Raw genomic sequence first — 20228 nt, 5'->3', positions numbered from 1 at the left:
TCCCCGGTACGGAAAGGGGACGTCTAGCCGTCCCCCGACCGTACTGGGTACGGCCGGCCGTCCCCCTTTTTTGCAAGCTCAAAACATAAAAAAAACATTTGTTGTGTCTTTTTTGGTCAGCTAGTGGGCCCCACTCCTCCAAAAACCCTAAAATGTATATAACTCAACACATTTAAATTGTTTTAACCATTCTTTGGTTTTCATTTTATGTTGCAGCCGGTTGAAGTTTTCATTTTGCAAGTAGAGGAGGTAATAGTTTTGCTTCCAAGAGCTTGACCAAGGGTTTGATCTTCTATTTTGTCCACCAAGTAAGTATAAAACTCTTTGTGCTTTCATTTATCATTTTTTTAATAAATTTGTAGCTTGCAAACTCTGATTTTTTTTTTTTTTTCATTGTTTCAGCTCATATATCTATTCAATTGCATATTTAAACACAATGAGCAGCGGTGGGAGTACAAGTAGTAGTAGTGAAGAAGAAAATGTAGAGGTTGATGTTGTTAGTAGTGACACTAGGCAAAAACCCAATCCTAAAGCTGATTTGTTTAAATGCCCTTCCGACATTATGAAGAATTTTGCAAAGGGTCCTTTCAATAGGAAAAAACCTCTTCTCCAATATGTCATACCTAGGCCAAAAGATAAAAAGAATTCGTGAGGGACTAGGGTGTGGGATTGTCATGTTTGTCTTGATGATTTTAGGGGCAGCTATACAAGAGTGAAGTCACATTTTTTAGGTGTTACATGCCAAGGAGTCAAAGCTTGTCCTAACCTAACCGATGAACAAAAATTAGAATGTCAAAGATTGCACTTAGAGGCTGAAATGGAGGGGCAAAATTTGACAGTGACATCACCATCCATTCCCTCACAATCATCTAGGCATATTTCATCCGCCATTGGTACTAGTGGCAGCCCTAGTGGGTCTAGAGGGAAGAGAAAGGTAAGTAGTAGTGAGAAGGGCTCGATGGAAATTATGTTTAATGCACATGCAAAGGAGAAGTGTGAGGCATCCATTGGTAGATTCTTTGTTGCTAATGGTATCCCATATAATGCAGCCCGTTCCACTTATTATAAACAAATGGTGAAAGATATTATGAGCATGAATTCCTCATTTGTGCCTCCCGGTGAGCATAAGCTACGAACCACTATCTTAGAGGAAGAGTACTCAAAGGTTGCTTTATTATTTGAGGATATAAGACGCACTTGGGTTAGGACAGGCTGCTCTATTGTGATGGATGGGTGGACCGATGTTAGACATCGGCCACTCATCAATATCATTGTCACATCCTCTGCTGGCTCTTATTTTTTGAGAGCCATAGATTGCTCAGGAAAGAAGAAGGATGCAGATTTTCAGTTCACCATTTTGCGAGATGCCATAGAGGAGATTGGGCCCTTTAATGTTGTACAGGTTACCACAGATTCTGCATCTGTGTGCAAATCAACAGGTTTGATGATAGAGGGTGCTTATAGGCACATATTTTGGACCCCTTGTGTTCATTCCTTGAACAATGCATTGAAGGATATAGGGAAGATTGAATGGTTGAAGCAAGCGGTGCTAGAAGCTAGAGAAGTGCAAATGTTTATTTGCAACCACCACACTTCACTTGCTCTATTCAGGTCCTTCTCTAAGAAGGAGTTCCTCAAACCAGCCGAGACAAGGTATGTCAATTATAATTATAGTTTACTTTTAGTTTGTTTTAACTTTAAGTTATTTTAAAAAATTATTTATAAGTTTACTTACATGTGATGCTTTTTGTTTTAAATTTTAATCATTTCAGAATGTTTTAGGAGCGATATCGGGGTCAAACAGGGCTGCCCTTTATCCCCTACTTTATTTGGTTTATATATTGACAAACTGGAAGAGTGGTTAAACACGCAAAAGCATGAAGGCATTTAGCTAGGGGAATTTGTTATAAAGCTACTCCTATATGCGGACGACCTCATTTTAATTGCCAAATCTGCTTGTGGTTTGCAAGACCATCTATCTTCTCTTGAGCGCTTTTGTAGAATGGTGGGGATGCAGGTCAATATCAGCAAAACCAAAGTTATGATTTTCTCTAATAATAAAAAACAGTATCAACATGAATTTTATTACAATGGAAGTGTTCTCGAAGAAGTTGCGGAATATAAATACCTTGGCATCGATTTCAACAAAAAACTAAGCTGGTCTAGCTGCAGGTATAAAAGGACATTAGGTGGATGGAAGGCTTTCTACGCTCTTCAGAATAGGTGCCGTGAAGCGGAGTTGTGGGATTGGAAAACTATTCAAACCTTGTTCGGTCTTCTTGTGCTGCCAGTTGTTCTTTATGGGTGTGAATTATGGGCCAGCAGCACTACTATAGCACAATGGAAACAAATCGAAGGAATCCAAAAGTGCTTGATTACAAGCAAGTTTAAAATTAAAAGCACTGTTCCATATGACATCTTGCTAAGTGAAATGGGGGCTGCGCCTATCAAGGCACTTGCTATGGTTCGCCTTTTAAGCTATCTAAAAAGAATCGAAAAAATGGAAGAGGATAGATGGCCGAAAGTTGTCTTTAGGGATACACTATGTAAGCGAAAAAGGACATGGATGCAACAAAACATCAAGTGGATGAGTAAATGGAATATTCATTTCAATATGTGCCTTACAAATAATAAAGAAATAAAGGTCTTTGTTATGGAGAAATTCTACAAGAGAAATTGGGGAAGCGAGATTGGGAGGAAGAAACTATATTATATAAATGAGTTCAACCCCACTTGTGATCAACTCGAAAAAACGTACATAGGAGCCAACATTTCTTGGAGAGCTAAAATTCTTATTGCTCAGTTGAGAACCAACTCTCACCAACTTCGTTGTGAGACCGGGCGTTGGAAGAGGCCAAAGGAGGCTTGGGAAGAGAGAATTTGCAGATTTTGCAACTCTGGGAAAGTGGAAACTGAACAGCACTTTATTCTAGAATGTGAGGCCTACAAGGATAGCAGGGATAAGTTTGTGGATACTATATGTGACAGTTCTTGGCATAACCTGTTCAACGAAGAGTACATTGAGCAATTGGGGGGGCTCATCATTAGTCTACACAAGAGGCGAACAACGCTACTTAAGTCTGCTTGAGTTGTCTTGCTGTCCCATAGGCTATTTTTAGCCTCGTGGACGTTAAAATTTTATCTATCTATCTATCATTAATGTTTAAGTTTTAATTTTTAATTTTTAATTGTTGCTATAGGTATTGCACATATTTCATCTTAATGGAGAGGATGATTGAGGTGTATGAGGCCCTTCAATTGATGGTGGTGAATCCAGAGTAGGGACGATGGTCTCATTCTAAGTCCACTGAAAGAAAAGCGGTGAGGCAAAGGATCCTTGATGAGAGTTGGTGGTCCACAATGAAGTAAGTTGTTGGTTTTTAAATTTACTATTAGTCTTTTGCTTGCTGATTTTCCTACTAATAATCGTAAAATTCTTAAAATTCTAATTCTGAATTTTTTTTTGTTGGCATTTTGATCTTGCAGATACATTTGCTCTGTCATAGCACCCATTGTTGATGTCATTAGATATGCTGATACTGATGCTCCTAGTTTAGGAGAGATCTATGAGACTATTGACAGCATGTTGGGTAAGATGAAGAGAATTGTTGCGGCAAAGGATCCTACATTGGGCTTTTATGAGGAGCATATTAGGCCTATTGTGACGCGGAGGTGGAACATAATGAATACCCCGCTTCATATGGCAGCATTTGCTCTAAATCCCAAATGGTATGCACAGTTGGGTGGAAGGGGCCTCCCATGTGATGATCCTGAGGTTTTGGATGGCTTCACAAAAGCAATTGATAAGATGTATTCAGCTCAAGATGCCTCTACTGTTCGTGCATAGTTCCTTGACTTCACCAACCTTCGTGGCCCAAACTTGGGTAAGCCACAAGCAAGGTTGGATAGAGTTGTTTTGGCACAGAGGGATCCTATTGGATGGTGGACTTGGCATGGGAGAGATACACCTGAGTTAAAGATACTTACCGGTCGCCTCCTTTCACAGGTTGCTAGTTCTTCAGCTGCAGAGAGGAGCTGGTCCACATATTCATATATCCACTCTATCAAGAGGAATAGACTTACCTCTAAAAGAGCAGAGAAGCTAGTGACAGTGCATCATGCTCTTCGACTTGCCGATCGCCAGACTCCAGAGTATAGGTAGACACCAGCTTTGCGATGGGATGTTGAGCCTGAGGATGTGGCCCAGATAGATGAGGATGACATAGCACCAGGATTAGTTGGGGTTCCATTAGATGAGACTACGCTTCCTGTGGAGGATGACAGTGAGGAGGATTCTGATTTTGATGCCATGGATTAGTAGAGGCAGAATAGGAGCAGCAGTCTGCTTTATTTTCTATGTTTTGCTTTTTATGTTGAACATGAACATGATTATGATACATTGATTAAATGATACTTATTACTTTATGGCAGCCTATAGCTTTGGGCATATTTTGATTTTGATTTTCAGATTTATGATTTATCATGCTTATCATTATGAGTCTTATGATATTGACAATGGTTAATAACTTAATGTTCATTGTTCAGTGTTCTCTGATATTGTATTGATATGCATTTTGAGAATTGGATACTAAAATACTAAATAGTAAAATACTAAAATCGGATATTATTTCATAGATGGCATTCAAATGTTGTATCTTATGGTTCTATAATGTTTAAATGACATGCTTTGTGCTTAGTTTCATATGAATGACATGTATATTTACAAATTTCAATGTATATACTATATTTTAAAATTTTCCTATATATATAGCCGTCCCTGTCCCCCCCCGTCCCCAAAATCGTCAAAAAAATTTGCCGTCCCGGAAACCCGTCCCGCTGTCCCCCGCCGTCCCCATACTGGAAACTTGGGGGAACATAGCATATATCCTTTGATGGTCTACTTCCTCCTTTGCGATAGTGATGTGGCATATCTGTTTGTGATTTGTTGATTCACTTTTATGTGGGAAATCATACCTCTCCTTTGTTGTTCCGCTGTTATCCTCCTTCATTGAACAATGTGCAAACCTTATGATTTCATATTGTGCTTTGTTCCAGTCGTACCTCTCCTCTTGCATCATGGTTGATGCATGCTTTATATGCTCATTGCTTTTCTAAGGGTCATAACCTTTCTACATTAGGTTAGGTGATTATGTTTATTCATTTAATTAATAAATATTTAATCATTAAAATTACTTATTGAGTTTGTTTGTTTAATCAATATTATATTCATTAAACCAATTCTATTTAATCAATATATATTTATTTATTATGTAATAATCAATCAACTATATATATATAGTTTTTGATAATTACAATTAATAATATTAATATTGGATTTCGTTATTAGAGGGATATTACAGCAAATCATATCTGTCTGGACTTTGCTCTACTTGTTGCTCAGGCTCATTACAGGCTCTACATTATCTTTTACCAAATTGCCAACATCATTATTGGCTTGATCCTTAAATGGATCCTCTTAAGTATCTATAGTGATCCTCACTCCTCCAATGGTCATGCTGTCAAACTGATCTGCAAGGGTATCCATTACTGTGTCATCTTGTGTTTGTCCTGTTGTTGCTACTGCTGGTGATGTGTCCAGTATACCAGGTTCACTTCGAACTTGGTAAACGAATTTCTCCATTTCTTTCTTACTTCTTCATATAAACCACCCATTAATCTGATTGCCCTCATTTTGTCCCTCAAAAGTGGGTTCGATTTTTGCCTGATCCTCTCTAACTATTCTTCATTCTCTATTACACAACATTTATGAATTGATAGCTCTCTTAATTTCTTTTCTTCCTCAACTGTCCTTAGCCTTGATTCATTCAATCTCTCATACATTTCATCAGGCAAAGTTCCATGTAAACTAATAAGAGATGTCTTAAACTTGATCATGAACTTGATGACAGGTACTTCCAAATTCCTCTTTTGCATAGCATCATAATTGTTCAATTGTTTCAACTTTGCTAAGTTTTCGTCTGTCATGATTATCTCAAATATTTTTCCAATCTCTGGCTTCCATTTCCTTTTCTTGCTGCCACTGCTTTGCTCTGTTTGATATTTCTTTGTCTGTTTTGTAGGTAAAGAGACCTGTCCTTTCATTCTTGACTTGACTGGTGTAATTTCAGGCTGATCTGGCTTCTTTCTGCCCATGTAGATTGTCTCTGGCTTCTTCTTAGGTCTTGGCATAGCTTCCATTTCCTTTACTCTCTTAGTTCTCTTAGGAGTTTCCTCCTCCTTTTCTTCCTTAACCACTGTTGCTTGTACAACTGATGGAGAGGTCCTTGTTGACCTTCTTGTAGCTGCTGCAGGAGTAGACTGAACTTTTGTTATGCTAACTTCTTCCTTTGCTGAAGTCTCAACTGATGTAGCCAAAGGTGTAGTAGGTATTTATGCTGGTGCAACTAATGGTGGAATCTGTGGTATACTGGTTGCTGCAGGGGTACTAGGTGTTGCCTCCAGTGCTAATGGTTTAACCAACAAAATATTACTCTGTCCACTAGCCTTCATCTCCAAGGTTGTCTGTACTGTCTTAAAAAATTCTTCCTTGTCATTTTGAATCCTTCAAGATATTCTTCATTACACTATCCACTTTCTTCTTTGCTGCTTTGCTATGAGTTGTTGTTGAGCTTCACTCACTTTTCTTCATATGCTCCTCATCTCTTACTCTTCTCATCCAAGTCTGATTCAAGCATTTCTTTTGCACAAGCTTCAATCATATCCTCTGTCACTTCATATCCAAGTGGATCAACAAACGTTACTCTAGGCTCTTACAGCCTCCATGCATGTCTTATGTGTTTCTACAATAAAACATATGCCATCTTTGTATTTTTCCACTACTGACTTAGGAATTCTCATTCTTTTTCTCATCTTAGTCTGAAATGACTTCATCATCAAATTAATTTTGTCATTCATCTTCTGTGCAGGAAATTTCCTAAACCAATATGTAATCAATTATTCCATGGTACACTTCCCTGAGTTCCATTCTGACATAGGTATATATAGGAATCTTTTCACAACATGAAAGAAAAGATAAGTGACTAAGGACTCAACTTTGAATCCCGCATATTTGTTCTTCTTGATTCTTTCAAGATTATCAACACACATTTTGTATGCAACATGGATAAATCTAGTTGATACCTCATCTTCCCTTGAACTAGATTTCATCTTGTAAGCTAAAATTTTACTCAAGAATCTCACATCATTCTGCTTCATCTTGCTAAGCATCATGCCTCTACCATTCCAAATTGTTTCACTGTTGTGTTGAACTATCTTTTTCACATTCTTCTCATTAATAAGAATAATACCACTATTACACAATCCAGTTACTTCATGAACTAGGCTACTTGCGATTTTGACTGGTTTATTCCCAAACCCAAAAAATGTTATCATGCACTCTTCATAAAATGATTCTAGATCATTCATCATTATAAATTCCTCATAAAAGATATAGTGTGCAACATTGAGTTGCCCTAAGTGCTCAAAACCTTCCTTAAAAGTCTTACCATCCTTGTAAACATTGTTAAATTCTTTGTACAAATCCATTTCTCCTAATGTTTCAAACTCGCAGTGAATATATTTCCTAACATTTTCCATAAACAACACTCCTTCCAGCACTTGTGAAAATGCCCTGGCAGGGTCGTCATCCATAGATAAAATAGGGTTTCTATTTAATTTATATCTAGGCTTCTCTAAAATATCATAAACTGGTGAATCTATTTTCCACAATTTATTTTCAAATTCAGTTCAAGAAATGATCCCATAAACAAACAAATACCTTTGAAATCACAATTTTAGGGTTCTCACGGAAATTCACTGAATTCGCTTCTAAATCCTTCAAATCTCATTTCAATCTCTTTGCCAAGTTTCTCTAAGCTCCAATTGATCAAATGTTGACCAATTCAATTCATTTCAACCCTTAAATCCTTACAAAATTGCATTTGTATTAATTGCACAGGGACGCACAATCAAAAAGCTGATACTAAATCCTATAGACCTTCAATTTTTCTGCGACCTCCCATATCTTCGTATCTTTTTCTGCACTCTTAACCTTTTCATCCTCATACTAATTCGAAGCTACTACCAACTACGTGCAACTTAATTCTTCCTATAAAGGGGTCTAATGAATATTTGTTGTACCCCTATTTTCTTCATAAAGATGATTGCTCAAGTTGATAAAGGGGTTTCAGTAGTAATTACTGATTTTATCTTATTCTCTGATTTGTCTTTTGTCTTTTCAATCCATACCTTAGTGCTTGCAGGTGTTCCTTCTCTAACAAATGTTTTATTAAGAGTTTCAACTTGCTTTCCTTTCACACTTCTAGTATTATGTGTTCTCATGTTTTGTGAGCTCATGTTAGGTGTTCTCATGTTATTCATTCTACAAAATCTTGTTGTATGTCCCAAATTGTTGCAAATTTGACATGCTATAACTTTGTTTCCATATTTAGGTCCAAATTGATTAGTTTGTAGTCTGCAATCTCTAGCAATATGTCCAAATTTTTTCACTTATAACTCCATTTCTGATAACATTTGTTGCTCCCAAAGGTTTATTAGCTGCAAGGTTAGTACTTTCATACATTCTATTATCATTATAAAATCTAGTTTTCCTACATTCATTAAATCTATGACCATAAATAAAGCAATTATAACAATAACCATAAAAGGGTTTAGAATATTTACCTGTGCAGTCCTTCTTCATGTGTCCAAGCTAATTACATGCAAACATCTTCCATGGAATTGTTTCTTTACTCCTTCAAGTTGCTCAGGTTGATTAGGTACTTCTTTCTTTAGTTCTTCTTGTTGATTAGGTTGTTAGTTCACTAAATCTTGTTCCTTAGTAACTTCAGATCCTTTAGATGTTTCTTGTTTAACATATCCAATCCCTGTTTTGTCTCCAACAAGTCTTTTTGCCATAATCTGCTCATCAAGTTTCTTAGCGCTTGAGTATAACTTCTCAAGATGTTGCTTTGTTTGTGTAAGTTCTCCTTTAACAATAGTGTTGTATTTCTCAAGTTGTGCATATTGTAGTCTCAAGTTTAGATGTCACCTTAGTAAGTTTGGATTTTAGATCTGCATTCCCAAATCTTAAATCTGATTGACTTTTCCTTTTATCTTCCATCATACTAATCTTCAAATTTGTAATTTCAAGCTCATGATTCAGAATTTCATTCTCCTTCTTAGGTCTTGAAAGTTGAAACTGCTTCATAATCCTTGATCTTGTTGATGTCAGTTTTATACCACTACATAACATATAGCAATTGAATGCTTGATATATATTACCAAACACTCAACCCTCTTTTGAAAAGTAAATACTCATGAAGAACATGAGAAAACTCCAAGGTTCCTTACACCTGTGGATACTAACTCAGTTATATTAATGTGATTTGCTGGTTAATCACGTAGGCGGGCTTACGTTGTTCTTTCAAGGATGTCGAACTTTTGCTATGATGGTGATGAAATCTAGCTTCGCAATGTATATTGACTTGACTCCCTCAATTTACTTTTCGAATTTATCTCACTTCTAACTTTGCTCTTCAAAACTCCAACTACTGAACTATTTGTTGCTTTACTTCTACTCCTACGAATGGAAAGATTAGTAGATGGGCGGGGATCAAATTTGATGAAAGCTTGCTAGTGGTGCTACCTCCATAGATGCTATGATTCATGGGGAAAAAGACTAGATTACCACGCAAGGCTTCCTAACAAGCCGCTAGGATGCTAGTGGCCTAGTTTATGGATCCCTATCAAACATCCACTAATATCACCATACAACTATCCATCTATTCTTACTCTTACTTAACAACTTTCTTGAAATAAAATCTACTTTAACAACTTTAATGGAATTTAAGTTTAACTATTGGAAGTAGAAACCGTGCAATAACACCAAGTGTTCTTAATCACCACGCAAGACACAACAATGATAAAGAAGCAAATTTGGTATTATCTAAGCAACAATTTTCTTCAACCCTTTACAAATGAGGGCAAATGGCCTTATATAGGGGCCAAAAATACAACCAACGGTAGAGATTAAGAGGCAAAATCAACGATCCAGATCAAATCCCAGAAACCTTAACTAGGGTTGCCACCCTAACGGCCAATGAGAAAAAAAAGGAAAAGCGGCAACCAATGAGAAGGCACCAAAATGGTGGCCAATCAGAATCAAACACCTATCCTACCCAAGAAGAAAGGAGAATTTGCCACTTGGGCTTACATCAAATGATCCTCTAATATAATTCTACCCTTTTCTTTCATCTTCTTAGCCAAGGCAATGAACTTGGCTAGCCTGTCGTTGACTTCCTTCATGGGAGGGCAAGGCGTGTGCTTCATCTTGAGCTCAGCTGAATTCATCATGTTGCTTGCTGCTTGCAGTGTCTTCTCATGATCCTTCTCATATTCTTTCACATATCCGATAAAGGCATTGAGGGAGGCATGGGTGCCCAAATGCTTCTTCCTGATGGCAACTTTCTCCAACTCATCCAATGTCGATCCCAATTCTGTCTCATTGATGTTCTCCTCTTTGATATCTTCAAAATCAAGCACAACCCCAACATTGCTCATCATGGTTGAAATAGAAGTGTCAACACCTGGGCTGTGTTGTGCAATCTCATTCTGTATCTACTCAAGTATCCTCAATCTGATGGTCAAGGCAACATACCAAGACTCCACCGTACTCATTCCTCCTTCATCCACCAACTTGGTTCTCTCCAAATATCTCTTCGGTAGCCTAATAAATGCTTGTAGCCTGGGAATGGCCAAGTTCTTGACTAGAAGGAAATCCTTTCATTCCCCTTCAAATGTTTTGAATTTGTCTCTAATAGCCACCAAATAAAATTGCCCTAGTTGAAGAAAAAAATTCGCTGCCCTGGGAGGAAAATCAGACCTCCAAAATTGTCTAATCTTGCCTAAAATCAGATCTTCACCCACAAATTCGCCTTAGGGAAGGAATGGCCCAGCCTCTAGGAAGAAATTTTCTGCCCAAAAATGGAAATCCTCAAGCCAAAATCATTGCTGAAGGATAATTCGCCCAACTAGAAGAAATCGCTCAATACCAAGCAAGAGGAGTTGAAATGGAATGAGGAAATAAGAGGGGGAAGCCCTTTCTTATATCCTCCTATTGACCTCCAGAGTGGACTGACTTGCTTGGAAAGAAACAAAAACTTAAGTTGGACCCCCCAAAATGGCCCAATTTTAAATAAAACATGAAAATAACTAAGCCCCATAGTGAAATTGACCCTTTTGATTGCCAGTTTGACTCATAATTGGAAAATAGAAATAAAGTAAGTCTAGGAGATGTCAAAATTTTCATTTAACAACACTTCGGCAATTAAAATTGAATCTAGCAAGCCAAAAATCATTTTTCAATTCCAAATTACCAATTTTCTTTAACATTTATAAAATCCTCTAGGCAAAATTTTAACTAAATTAATGAGATTTTGCAATTGAATCCAATTTCAATTTTGCAATACAATTTCAATTTTTTAAACACGATAAATCCTTTTCCAGGCAATCGAAATTCAAACTCTAAATTCAATTTCACTATCAAAATTCTTTTCACTGAAAAAATTCAAGATTTTCCAAAATGACTAAATCTAAAATTCATTTTGAAAACTTTCAAGCTTGTTCAAATAAAATTAAATATTCAAAATCCGTCTAAGTCCAAAATTTGCAATTTTATCCTACCAAATATTGTTTTAGCCATGAAAAATGTTGTTGTTGAAACCTGCTAGGCCTAAGGACAAAATTACATGTGCTGGAAAATCAAGTTTCACACCATGTGAAAACAAACCAAATCCCCTCCTAGCTTGAAGGCCTCCAAGGTGTAAAATCGCCAATTCAAAAACCTCTAGACAGCTCCAAATTTTGCTAAGGCAACTGAAAAATTCCCAACACCTGTGAAAATTGCCAAGGCTTGCCCAAAAAAGGGGGTCCCTAAAAATTTTGGGGCGATGGTGTGAAAATCTTACAACAGATCTGATCATGAGACTCTTTCTTTTTTCGTTCTGTAGGTTTCAATCTGTTCTTTCAATTTCTGAATGAAATCTTGTGCATCTTCAAGTTTGATCTTCTTTTTATTTCTCTCTTTTGTAACTGTATCAAGTTCCTCAAGAGCTTCTTCAAGATTCTTCTGCAATTGCTCCATATCCATAGTGATCTTACTCAACCTGCTAGACTTCCTCTGAGCAACTGTGCTTTGATATCAATTGTTAGAAATAGGGAATACTAAGAGGGGGGATGGGGGGTGAATCAGTGTTCAACAAACTTTTGCTCAACTATGGATATTATTAATAATCTTTAAACTTGCATAAATGATCAAATTGAAATGTAAACATAAGTTAACACAATGTAACTCATAACACCATTATTTGTTAACTACAGAAAACCCTGATGCGAATGCTACCCACAAAATGATCCACTAATCAAAAGTATCTTGTGAAAGATATTGACCCTGTTAGGAGTCTGTTACATCTGTATATGAAATGTCCCTTTTCTGATTTTTTTATGATATTTCCAACCTCTAATCAGATCTTTAAAATCAAACAACTGATATCACAAAGATCCACCAAATTCCTTAAGAAACCCCAAATCGGGTATGTTGAAAATAGTGCTAAAAGCTTCACAACTTCACAAATTATTAATGAATCTGAAAATGGAAATTTTTACAGAAATTTCAGCAGCATAACAGCCTACAAATTGATATTTCCAGATCCGTATAGCCTTTACACAACAGCTCGAAAATGTAGGACCAAAACTATGCTCATCGGGCTCCCGAAATAGCACAAAATATGCTCGGAAACACCACAAGAACACTAATAATCTATCTCAGAAGTTTAATCACGTCCCAATATATATATTTAGCTCTATTTTAACAGCTTAAAGTATAAAATACAGCAGCAACCAAAACTGATATGAAATACTCAACCGGAAACACCAAACTCTTACAAAAATACACCCGGAAACTCACAAATCTGCACTGTTCAGCACAAAGGCAAACTCTGTATGAGCATGCACATGGAATGGCTTCAAACTCCCGTCCTTAGCCTTCCTGGAAACCTGCAAACTCCCGTTCTTGGGTCTCCTTGGAAACCTGCAAACTCCCGTTCTTGGGTCTCCTTCTCCACAGGTTTGGCAGCCTCTGAAGAATAACAAAGAATGAGTGAAAATCAAGTCTGGAATCCCCCCAAAATGCCTCCAAACCTCTTTAAAAAGGGCATAACTGTAACTCACGTCCAAGAGAGGTTAATGAAACATATTTTAATAATAATTATCATTTATTAGTCCAACGGTTTCCAAAGATTAACTCCCTTTTTCCGAAACTTCACTTTCTTGGGCCTGCCTGTCTTAGCAAAGATTATTATTTTTTAATTATTTGAAAAGGGGACATGACAAGTCCTCCCCTCCCAAACATTGCTTGTCCTCAAGCAATGGCTGAACAATAAACCAATCAATCCTCCTGGATCCCAAATGTAGTCATGAACTATACTACTACCAATTAACACAGACTCCTGCAAGATCCTCTGCAATATGACCAAGAGGAATCCATAATCAAACTGGCAATTATAGCTCAACCAAACTCCAAAATCACCATTACCACAGTCAAAAACCCATGAGACACAAACTCTTAGAATATCAAAACCCAAGTAAAGTGGACTACCAACATAGTAAATACCATCAATGCATTCCACTGGCCTATATGGAATGTACAATCCAACTCTGCAACAATGGTGAATGCTCTCAAATGAAACTATACCAAGTATGGAGAATCCACACACTATACAACTCCTGCAGTCAACACAACTCTGTAGATCATTGGCCACTGTCTCATAACCATAACTCCCATGCACCCCTGATGGTGAAAAGCCATCACAAGATAAACAACAAGAAATGGAACCCAAACCAAATTTTCCTGCCATCAACTCCTCAGCATAAGGATCAATTGTTAACTGATGTACATACCTTGCAATATAATGTTGATTAAAAAAACCAACCTCAGTCAACAACTCACCATGAACAAGTGATACAACCCACTGTGACTGATCACTAGCTAAGTCAGGAGATGTCATAGCCAAAGGAGTAGAATCAATAACAACACTTGCTGAAGCATCACTCCAAAACTCCTGCTCTAAGTCATGTATTATCAAGCTATCAACTACAAAACCTGTCGCCATGTCGTGCCCATCACAACTCTCATCTCGAGGCATCAAACTATTCCATAATTGATGATAAGCACTAGGAACCAAAGTACATCTCTGTATCATAATCTCATCAACATGGTCATCAAAGGTAAATTGATGAGTGTACCTCACAGTGTAATGCCGATAGAATGCGCCAATCTCAGTCAGTGGCTCAGACTGTAATCCAGATGAAACTAACTGCAATTGATCATCAACCATGTTGGAACTGACTACTACCTCCAAAGATATCACCAAGGGAGTAGTATTACTATCAGGAACCATGCCAACTGTCGACTCACCAACATCACACATGACCTTTGATACATCTCTAGTCTCTGTGCCTTCAGTACTAGAGGCCACCACCCTGTCAGGCATACAATAATCTGCTACAATACCCAACTCAACTAAACCTGACTCTAGTGGGAATGAACCTGATATGCCAATGTTAGTATCAAGGATAGATGCATCCCCATCTCCATTGTCTCTGACAATCTCAGTCATGGACATCCTCGAATCACCAAACACCATAGCTTGTGACTGTATAGAATCAGATAAAGACTGTAGTCGCTCTAACTCCATGGTCACCTTAGCCAAATGAAACTGTGACTCCTTGAAAGCCAACTGTGTACTCTCAAGAATCTCAAAAGTCACCTCAAGCTGCTCAGTAAGCTCACTCACCTCATCTTCCTTGGCCAACAATGCATCATATGTTGTACTACCCCACTCCATAAGATAATCTCTATCAGCTACCAACTGCATATAATTCTGTCTCAAAATCTGAATAGCCTCCCATAAAGAGTGGATCTCTGTCAAGGAAAGATAACTTCCTTCCTGCTCATCACTAGTAGGAGAACCCCATCCATAAACTGCTAATAATTGACGAGCAACATCAAAATGTTGGCAAGTGATAGCAATGTCTCGGTCACTAACTCTCAACTGATTAGACACATGATGGCATTGGCTTGACTGTCTCCTACAAACCTCCTTTGATGCACTGTCTAAAGGAGTATCCTCAAAGTTACTAGTCTCTAGAGTATTACCATCCATGTCCTGTGAATCAACTCTAAAGCTCATATCAACATACAGAGTATCAAAATTTGTAGCACTGCTGTCCAACTCCTCTGTACCCAAAGAAACTAAGTCTTCAAAATTGCCCACTACATCCTCCTGGATGTCATCGATGCCAATATGATCCTGGGACTCATCTGTACACACTGCCAAATATGAAAGATCATCAACACATTCCAGCAAGTATGGTCGACTGGATATATGAACAAAGCCCAACACCGGTGTATAAAAACTAATACCAACATCAGACAAGATACTGGCACAAGAAAAGACAACACCGTGTAATCTGCTAATCAAATCCATGATAGCACCCAAACAAACACTGCGACCAAAAAGTGTTAAAGATCTCCAGTCAACTGAATCCCAAACACCAATATAACAATCTCGTGTCCATATCCGTAAACTAGAATCAACTGGTAACTCAAGCAAACTCCTCACCTGAGTAATATGACCAATACCAACTAACTCCACATACCTGTCATGATAAGGTAATGAAGTCACAATACTATCTTCACTCACCTTCAGTTGGCGGGATAAATCATGTGAAGTACTACCTGCCTCAACCTCATGTGATGAAGCATCTAACTGTGCCTGGTACTCTTTCTCAGCAAATTCATGAATGCTCAATGTCTGCTCATCTCTACTAGGTATCTCACCATCCTGCACAACAACATCCTCATAATCATCATCTGAACCCACTACACTGTAGTCACTGCCTGTTGTAACTATACCATCCTGAATACCTGTGGCATCACCCTTTGACAACCTGTAAACAATTGTCTCAATTTGAGTATCAAGTTGACTGTTACTATCAATCTGTGTAATATCCTTTCCCACCACCTCCTGTGGCAAAGTAGAATCTGAGACCACTACCTGGCTATCAGCTAGTTTCTCAAACTCCTCATGCAAGTTCTTGGGAATTGTGTCATCTGTCCTGTGAGAAAATCTGCCAAATAGAAATCCAGTCAACTTATCCACCTTAGCTGGGTCAGATAACATGTCATTTATATGGTGGTGCTCAACCAACTGTTTAGACATGTCATGGCTTATTTTCATAAGTTTATCTCGAGTTTCTAAATAACCATCCTTTCTACTATTTTGACTCTGGCTATCAATTGTCCAAGATCGTTCCCTCTGAGACTCTGTACTATACCTGTCCATTCTGGATAAAGTAGAGTGTAACCCCAATAGGATATAACTTCTTCAAGCACCAAGAACTAACATGCAAATGATTAGAAGTAGCATGCAACCATAGATTTGGACATGCAATTGATTAGAAGCAACATGCAACCACCAAATTATGACATGCAAGATCTGGGTAGTTGTCAAAACTGACATGCAAACTTCTACAACCGCCAAATTCACCAAGAACTAATAGGCAAATGATTAGAAGTAGCATGAAACCATAGATTTGGACATGCAACTGATTAGAAGCAACATGCAACCACCAAATTATGACATGCAAGATCTGGGTAGTTGTCAAAACTGACATGGAAGATCTGGGTACTTGTCAAAACTGAAATGCAAACTTCTACAACCACCAAATTCACCAAGAACTAACATGAAAATGATTAGAAGTAGCATGCAACCATAAATTTTTACATGCAGCTGATTAGAAGCAACATGCAATCATAAATTATGACATGCAAGATTTGGGTAGTTCTCAAAACTGAAATGCAATATCTGGGTAGTTGTCAAAACTGACCTGCAACTTCTACAAACCCTCAGGCTGGCAAGATCTTGGCTTTGATACCACTGAAATGTCCCTTTTCTGATTTTTTTATGATATTTCCAACCTCTAATCAGATCTTTAAAATCAAACAACTGATATCACAAAGATCCACCAAATTCCTTAAGAAACCCCAAATCGGGTATGTTGAAAATAGTGCTAAAAGCTTCACAACTTCACAAATTATTAATGAATCTGAAAATGGAAATTTTTACAGAAATTTCAGCAGCATAACAGCCTACAAATTGATATTTCCAGATCCGTATAGCCTTTACACAACAGCTCGAAAATGTAGGACCAAAACTATGCTCATCGGGCTCCCGAAATAGCACAAAATATGCTCGGAAACACCACAAGAACACTAATAATCTATCTCAGAAGTTTAATCACGTCCCAATATATATATTTAGCTCTATTTTAACAGCTTAAAGTATAAAATACAGCAGCAACCAAAACTGATATGAAATACTCAACCGGAAACACCAAACTCTTACAAAAATACACCCGGAAACTCACAAATCTGCACTGTTCAGCACAAAGGCAAACTCTGTATGAGCATGCACATGGAATGGCTTCAAACTCCCGTCCTTAGCCTTCCTGGAAACCTGCAAACTCCCGTTCTTGGGTCTCCCTGGAAACCTGCAAACTCCCGTTCTTGGGTCTCCTTCTCCACAGGTTTGGCAGCCTCTGAAGAATAACAAAGAATGAGTGAAAATCAAGTCTGGAATCCCCCCAAAATGCCTCCAAACCTCTTTAAAAAGGGCATAACTGTAACTCACGTCCAAGAGAGGTTAATGAAACATATTTTAATAATAATTATCATTTATTAGTCCAACGGTTTCCAAAGATTAACTCCCTTTTTCCGAAACTTCACTTTCTTGGGCCTGCCTGTCTTAGCAAAGATTATTATTTTTTAATTATTTGAAAAGGGGACATGACAGTATAGTGTATCCGTCCTTAGGAGTTGTTATTACAATACAAAAGAGTGTAAGATGAGCCCATTGCATGAACATGCATATACAACTTTGTAATGCTATCAATAGAGGTAGATACAAAAGCCTTTCATAGTGTTGATATCTTCAAAATCTGATCTCTCTTTGTAGTTCCTTCAAAACTGTACTCACAACTATTTTGTTTTTCTTTAGCTCCAAATCCGCATTTATACCAATCACATCAAGTACGCATGCAAACATTATATCAATATAATACAATGCCACACAAAAAGGTGGCACACTTCGCTTAGCAAATTTTTTTGCCTTTATACCAAATTTCTTAGTCCTGTCAGTCTTGTTGCTTAATACTTTACTAAATCTTTTAAATAGTCTTTTGCCACATGTGGATTAACATCTAGGATGTCGCCCCAACATTGTTAAGCAATTATTTTGGTAAACCATAATAATTCCTTAATCAAAATGCCATTATTATGCCTTTAACTCTATTCTGTTCTGGCAACTAGTACTTGGTAAATTTGCAATAACTCACACTGTACCTGAAAAAATCTTTAGCGCAATTACCCACATGTTGTATACAACTTGTTTTACCTTTCTGTAAGTGTGCATAACCTCAAATGTCTTCTATGAAGTTTGTTGAATCAAAATATTTGTTTGTAAACTGTTTTCCTTCATCATACTAAGATACTTTTCCCTGTTTTTGTATTTCAAACATTTTCTTATGTTTTGCTATCTCAAAATAGGCTATATGTCGCCATAAATGACAAGCCTAACATATTGCCTTAGCCAAGTTGCCAACAATTCCCTCGGGGACGCACTTACTCACCAACAGAACAAGTGCATCATTGGAGCACGCCACCGGATTTGAACCCAAAACCATGGGGAACTGCTCACAACCTTAAGCCTCCTCTGTTGACCAGGCAGGCTTTGGGGTGAACCCCTATTTCTTATATATATTATAAAATAAAATAAGATTCACCTTATATAAGTCCGATCTACATTTAACATGGTATCAAAGCGAGTTATTTGTTTGGACAGAGGTCGAGGGATATTTGAAGAGCACTTGAGTTCATCCTTCACACTATCGAGCAATTTTTATTGTTGGTTTTAACAAAAGTTGCAGGTTTTGACTAAAAGGGTAATACGGTATTTTAAAATGAAACCACTGGCAACTGCAGACCCTATACTGTGAGACATCAGTTCATAGCAATTGACGTTCGAATGTTTCAGTTCATTGAATTCCACTACAATATACCTGTATTAATGTGAGACTTGCCTATTGATAGCAGAGAATAGATGATGCACTGTTTTGATGAAAACAATAGTTGTATTTGCTTGTACACAAGGCTTCATTCATGGCAATGAACTTTGACAAGAGTAGAGAAAGACTGTGATATTCTGGAAAGTTTGCTGCAATATGGGAGGGAATAGTGATTTTCAGAATAATGAAATATATCTCTTGAATCAATGAGTTTATAATATAGTTATTGGGTGCTAATAAATTTAATATTATATTTATCCTTTGATATCAAGGATACTTTCTTCTCCTGATGTTGGACTGGCAGGTAGACTAGGAGATCCTTTATTATAAAAGTATATGTTTGGTGCTGCTAAATAAGACAAAATAAATCTTGGTGTGTTTGAAGAACAAATATCTAGATTATAATTTATCAGGCTTTGGCAAATAGAGTAGGTGTCTTTTATTGATATAAACTGACAACAGATAAAAGTATAGTTATTTTGGAAGACCAAGTCATGATATGTGCCATGGTTGAATTGGTTAAGGTGGCGGTTGAAGATTAGTTGGAATCAGCTCCAACCTATGCAAGGAGGAAAATTGGTGATTCATGGGCTCAAAGTAACTAAGCATAATAAAAATGAATCTTTAATTACTATGCTGAGTATTGAGTTCACGTTTGTGGATATTAGAGATTCAGAGCTTTACAAGGTTATGTAGTTACTCACAATCACCAACAACTATTTTGGATCAAAGACTTTTCATATGACGAGAGCATTATTGGTTCATTGGTCGAAATTCTCTGAGATTATGTTTCCTTGAATATTAACAGGAAGAGCCTTGAAGGAAAACAACATTCATGTTCTCTGCACCAAGCACAACAACAACATTATGGCCATCTCAAAAGCATCTCCGCCTGAGTTTGATGCAAAGATCATTGGAAATGGATAAGATCTTGTTATAAGAAATATGCTTGTCAAATACAATAGAATACTAGATATAGTGTGGGGCAAATTTCTTTAAAAGCTTGTGATGTTGGAATAGTTGGAAATGACTCTGCCAATGATAGT

At 37.4% G+C, this 20228-nt stretch overlaps 2 protein-coding genes across 3 annotated transcripts in view; both read left to right on the top strand.

Moving 5' to 3' along the window:
* Positions 1 to 20228, top strand: part of LOC149556461 (uncharacterized) — a 208989-nt gene that overhangs the window by 46283 nt on the left and 142478 nt on the right. The window lies entirely within an intron of this gene.
* LOC149556462 (uncharacterized) lies at positions 3272 to 3984 on the top strand. The gene is made up of 2 exons (XM_089830780.1): positions 3272 to 3365; positions 3487 to 3984. The coding sequence occupies exons 1-2, from the start codon at positions 3361 to 3363 to the stop codon at positions 3845 to 3847; spliced, it is 366 nt and encodes a 121-aa protein (XP_089686906.1). The 5' UTR covers positions 3272 to 3360; the 3' UTR covers positions 3848 to 3984.

The sequence above is a fragment of the Cupressus sempervirens genome, chromosome 5, assembly GCF_028749045.1.
Source record: "Cupressus sempervirens isolate cs-2001-9-10 chromosome 5, ASM2874904v1, whole genome shotgun sequence".
Taxonomy (NCBI): domain Eukaryota; kingdom Viridiplantae; phylum Streptophyta; class Pinopsida; order Cupressales; family Cupressaceae; genus Cupressus; species Cupressus sempervirens.
Note: the sequence above shows the minus strand (reverse complement) of the source record. Positions and strands in the feature narration are given on the sequence as shown.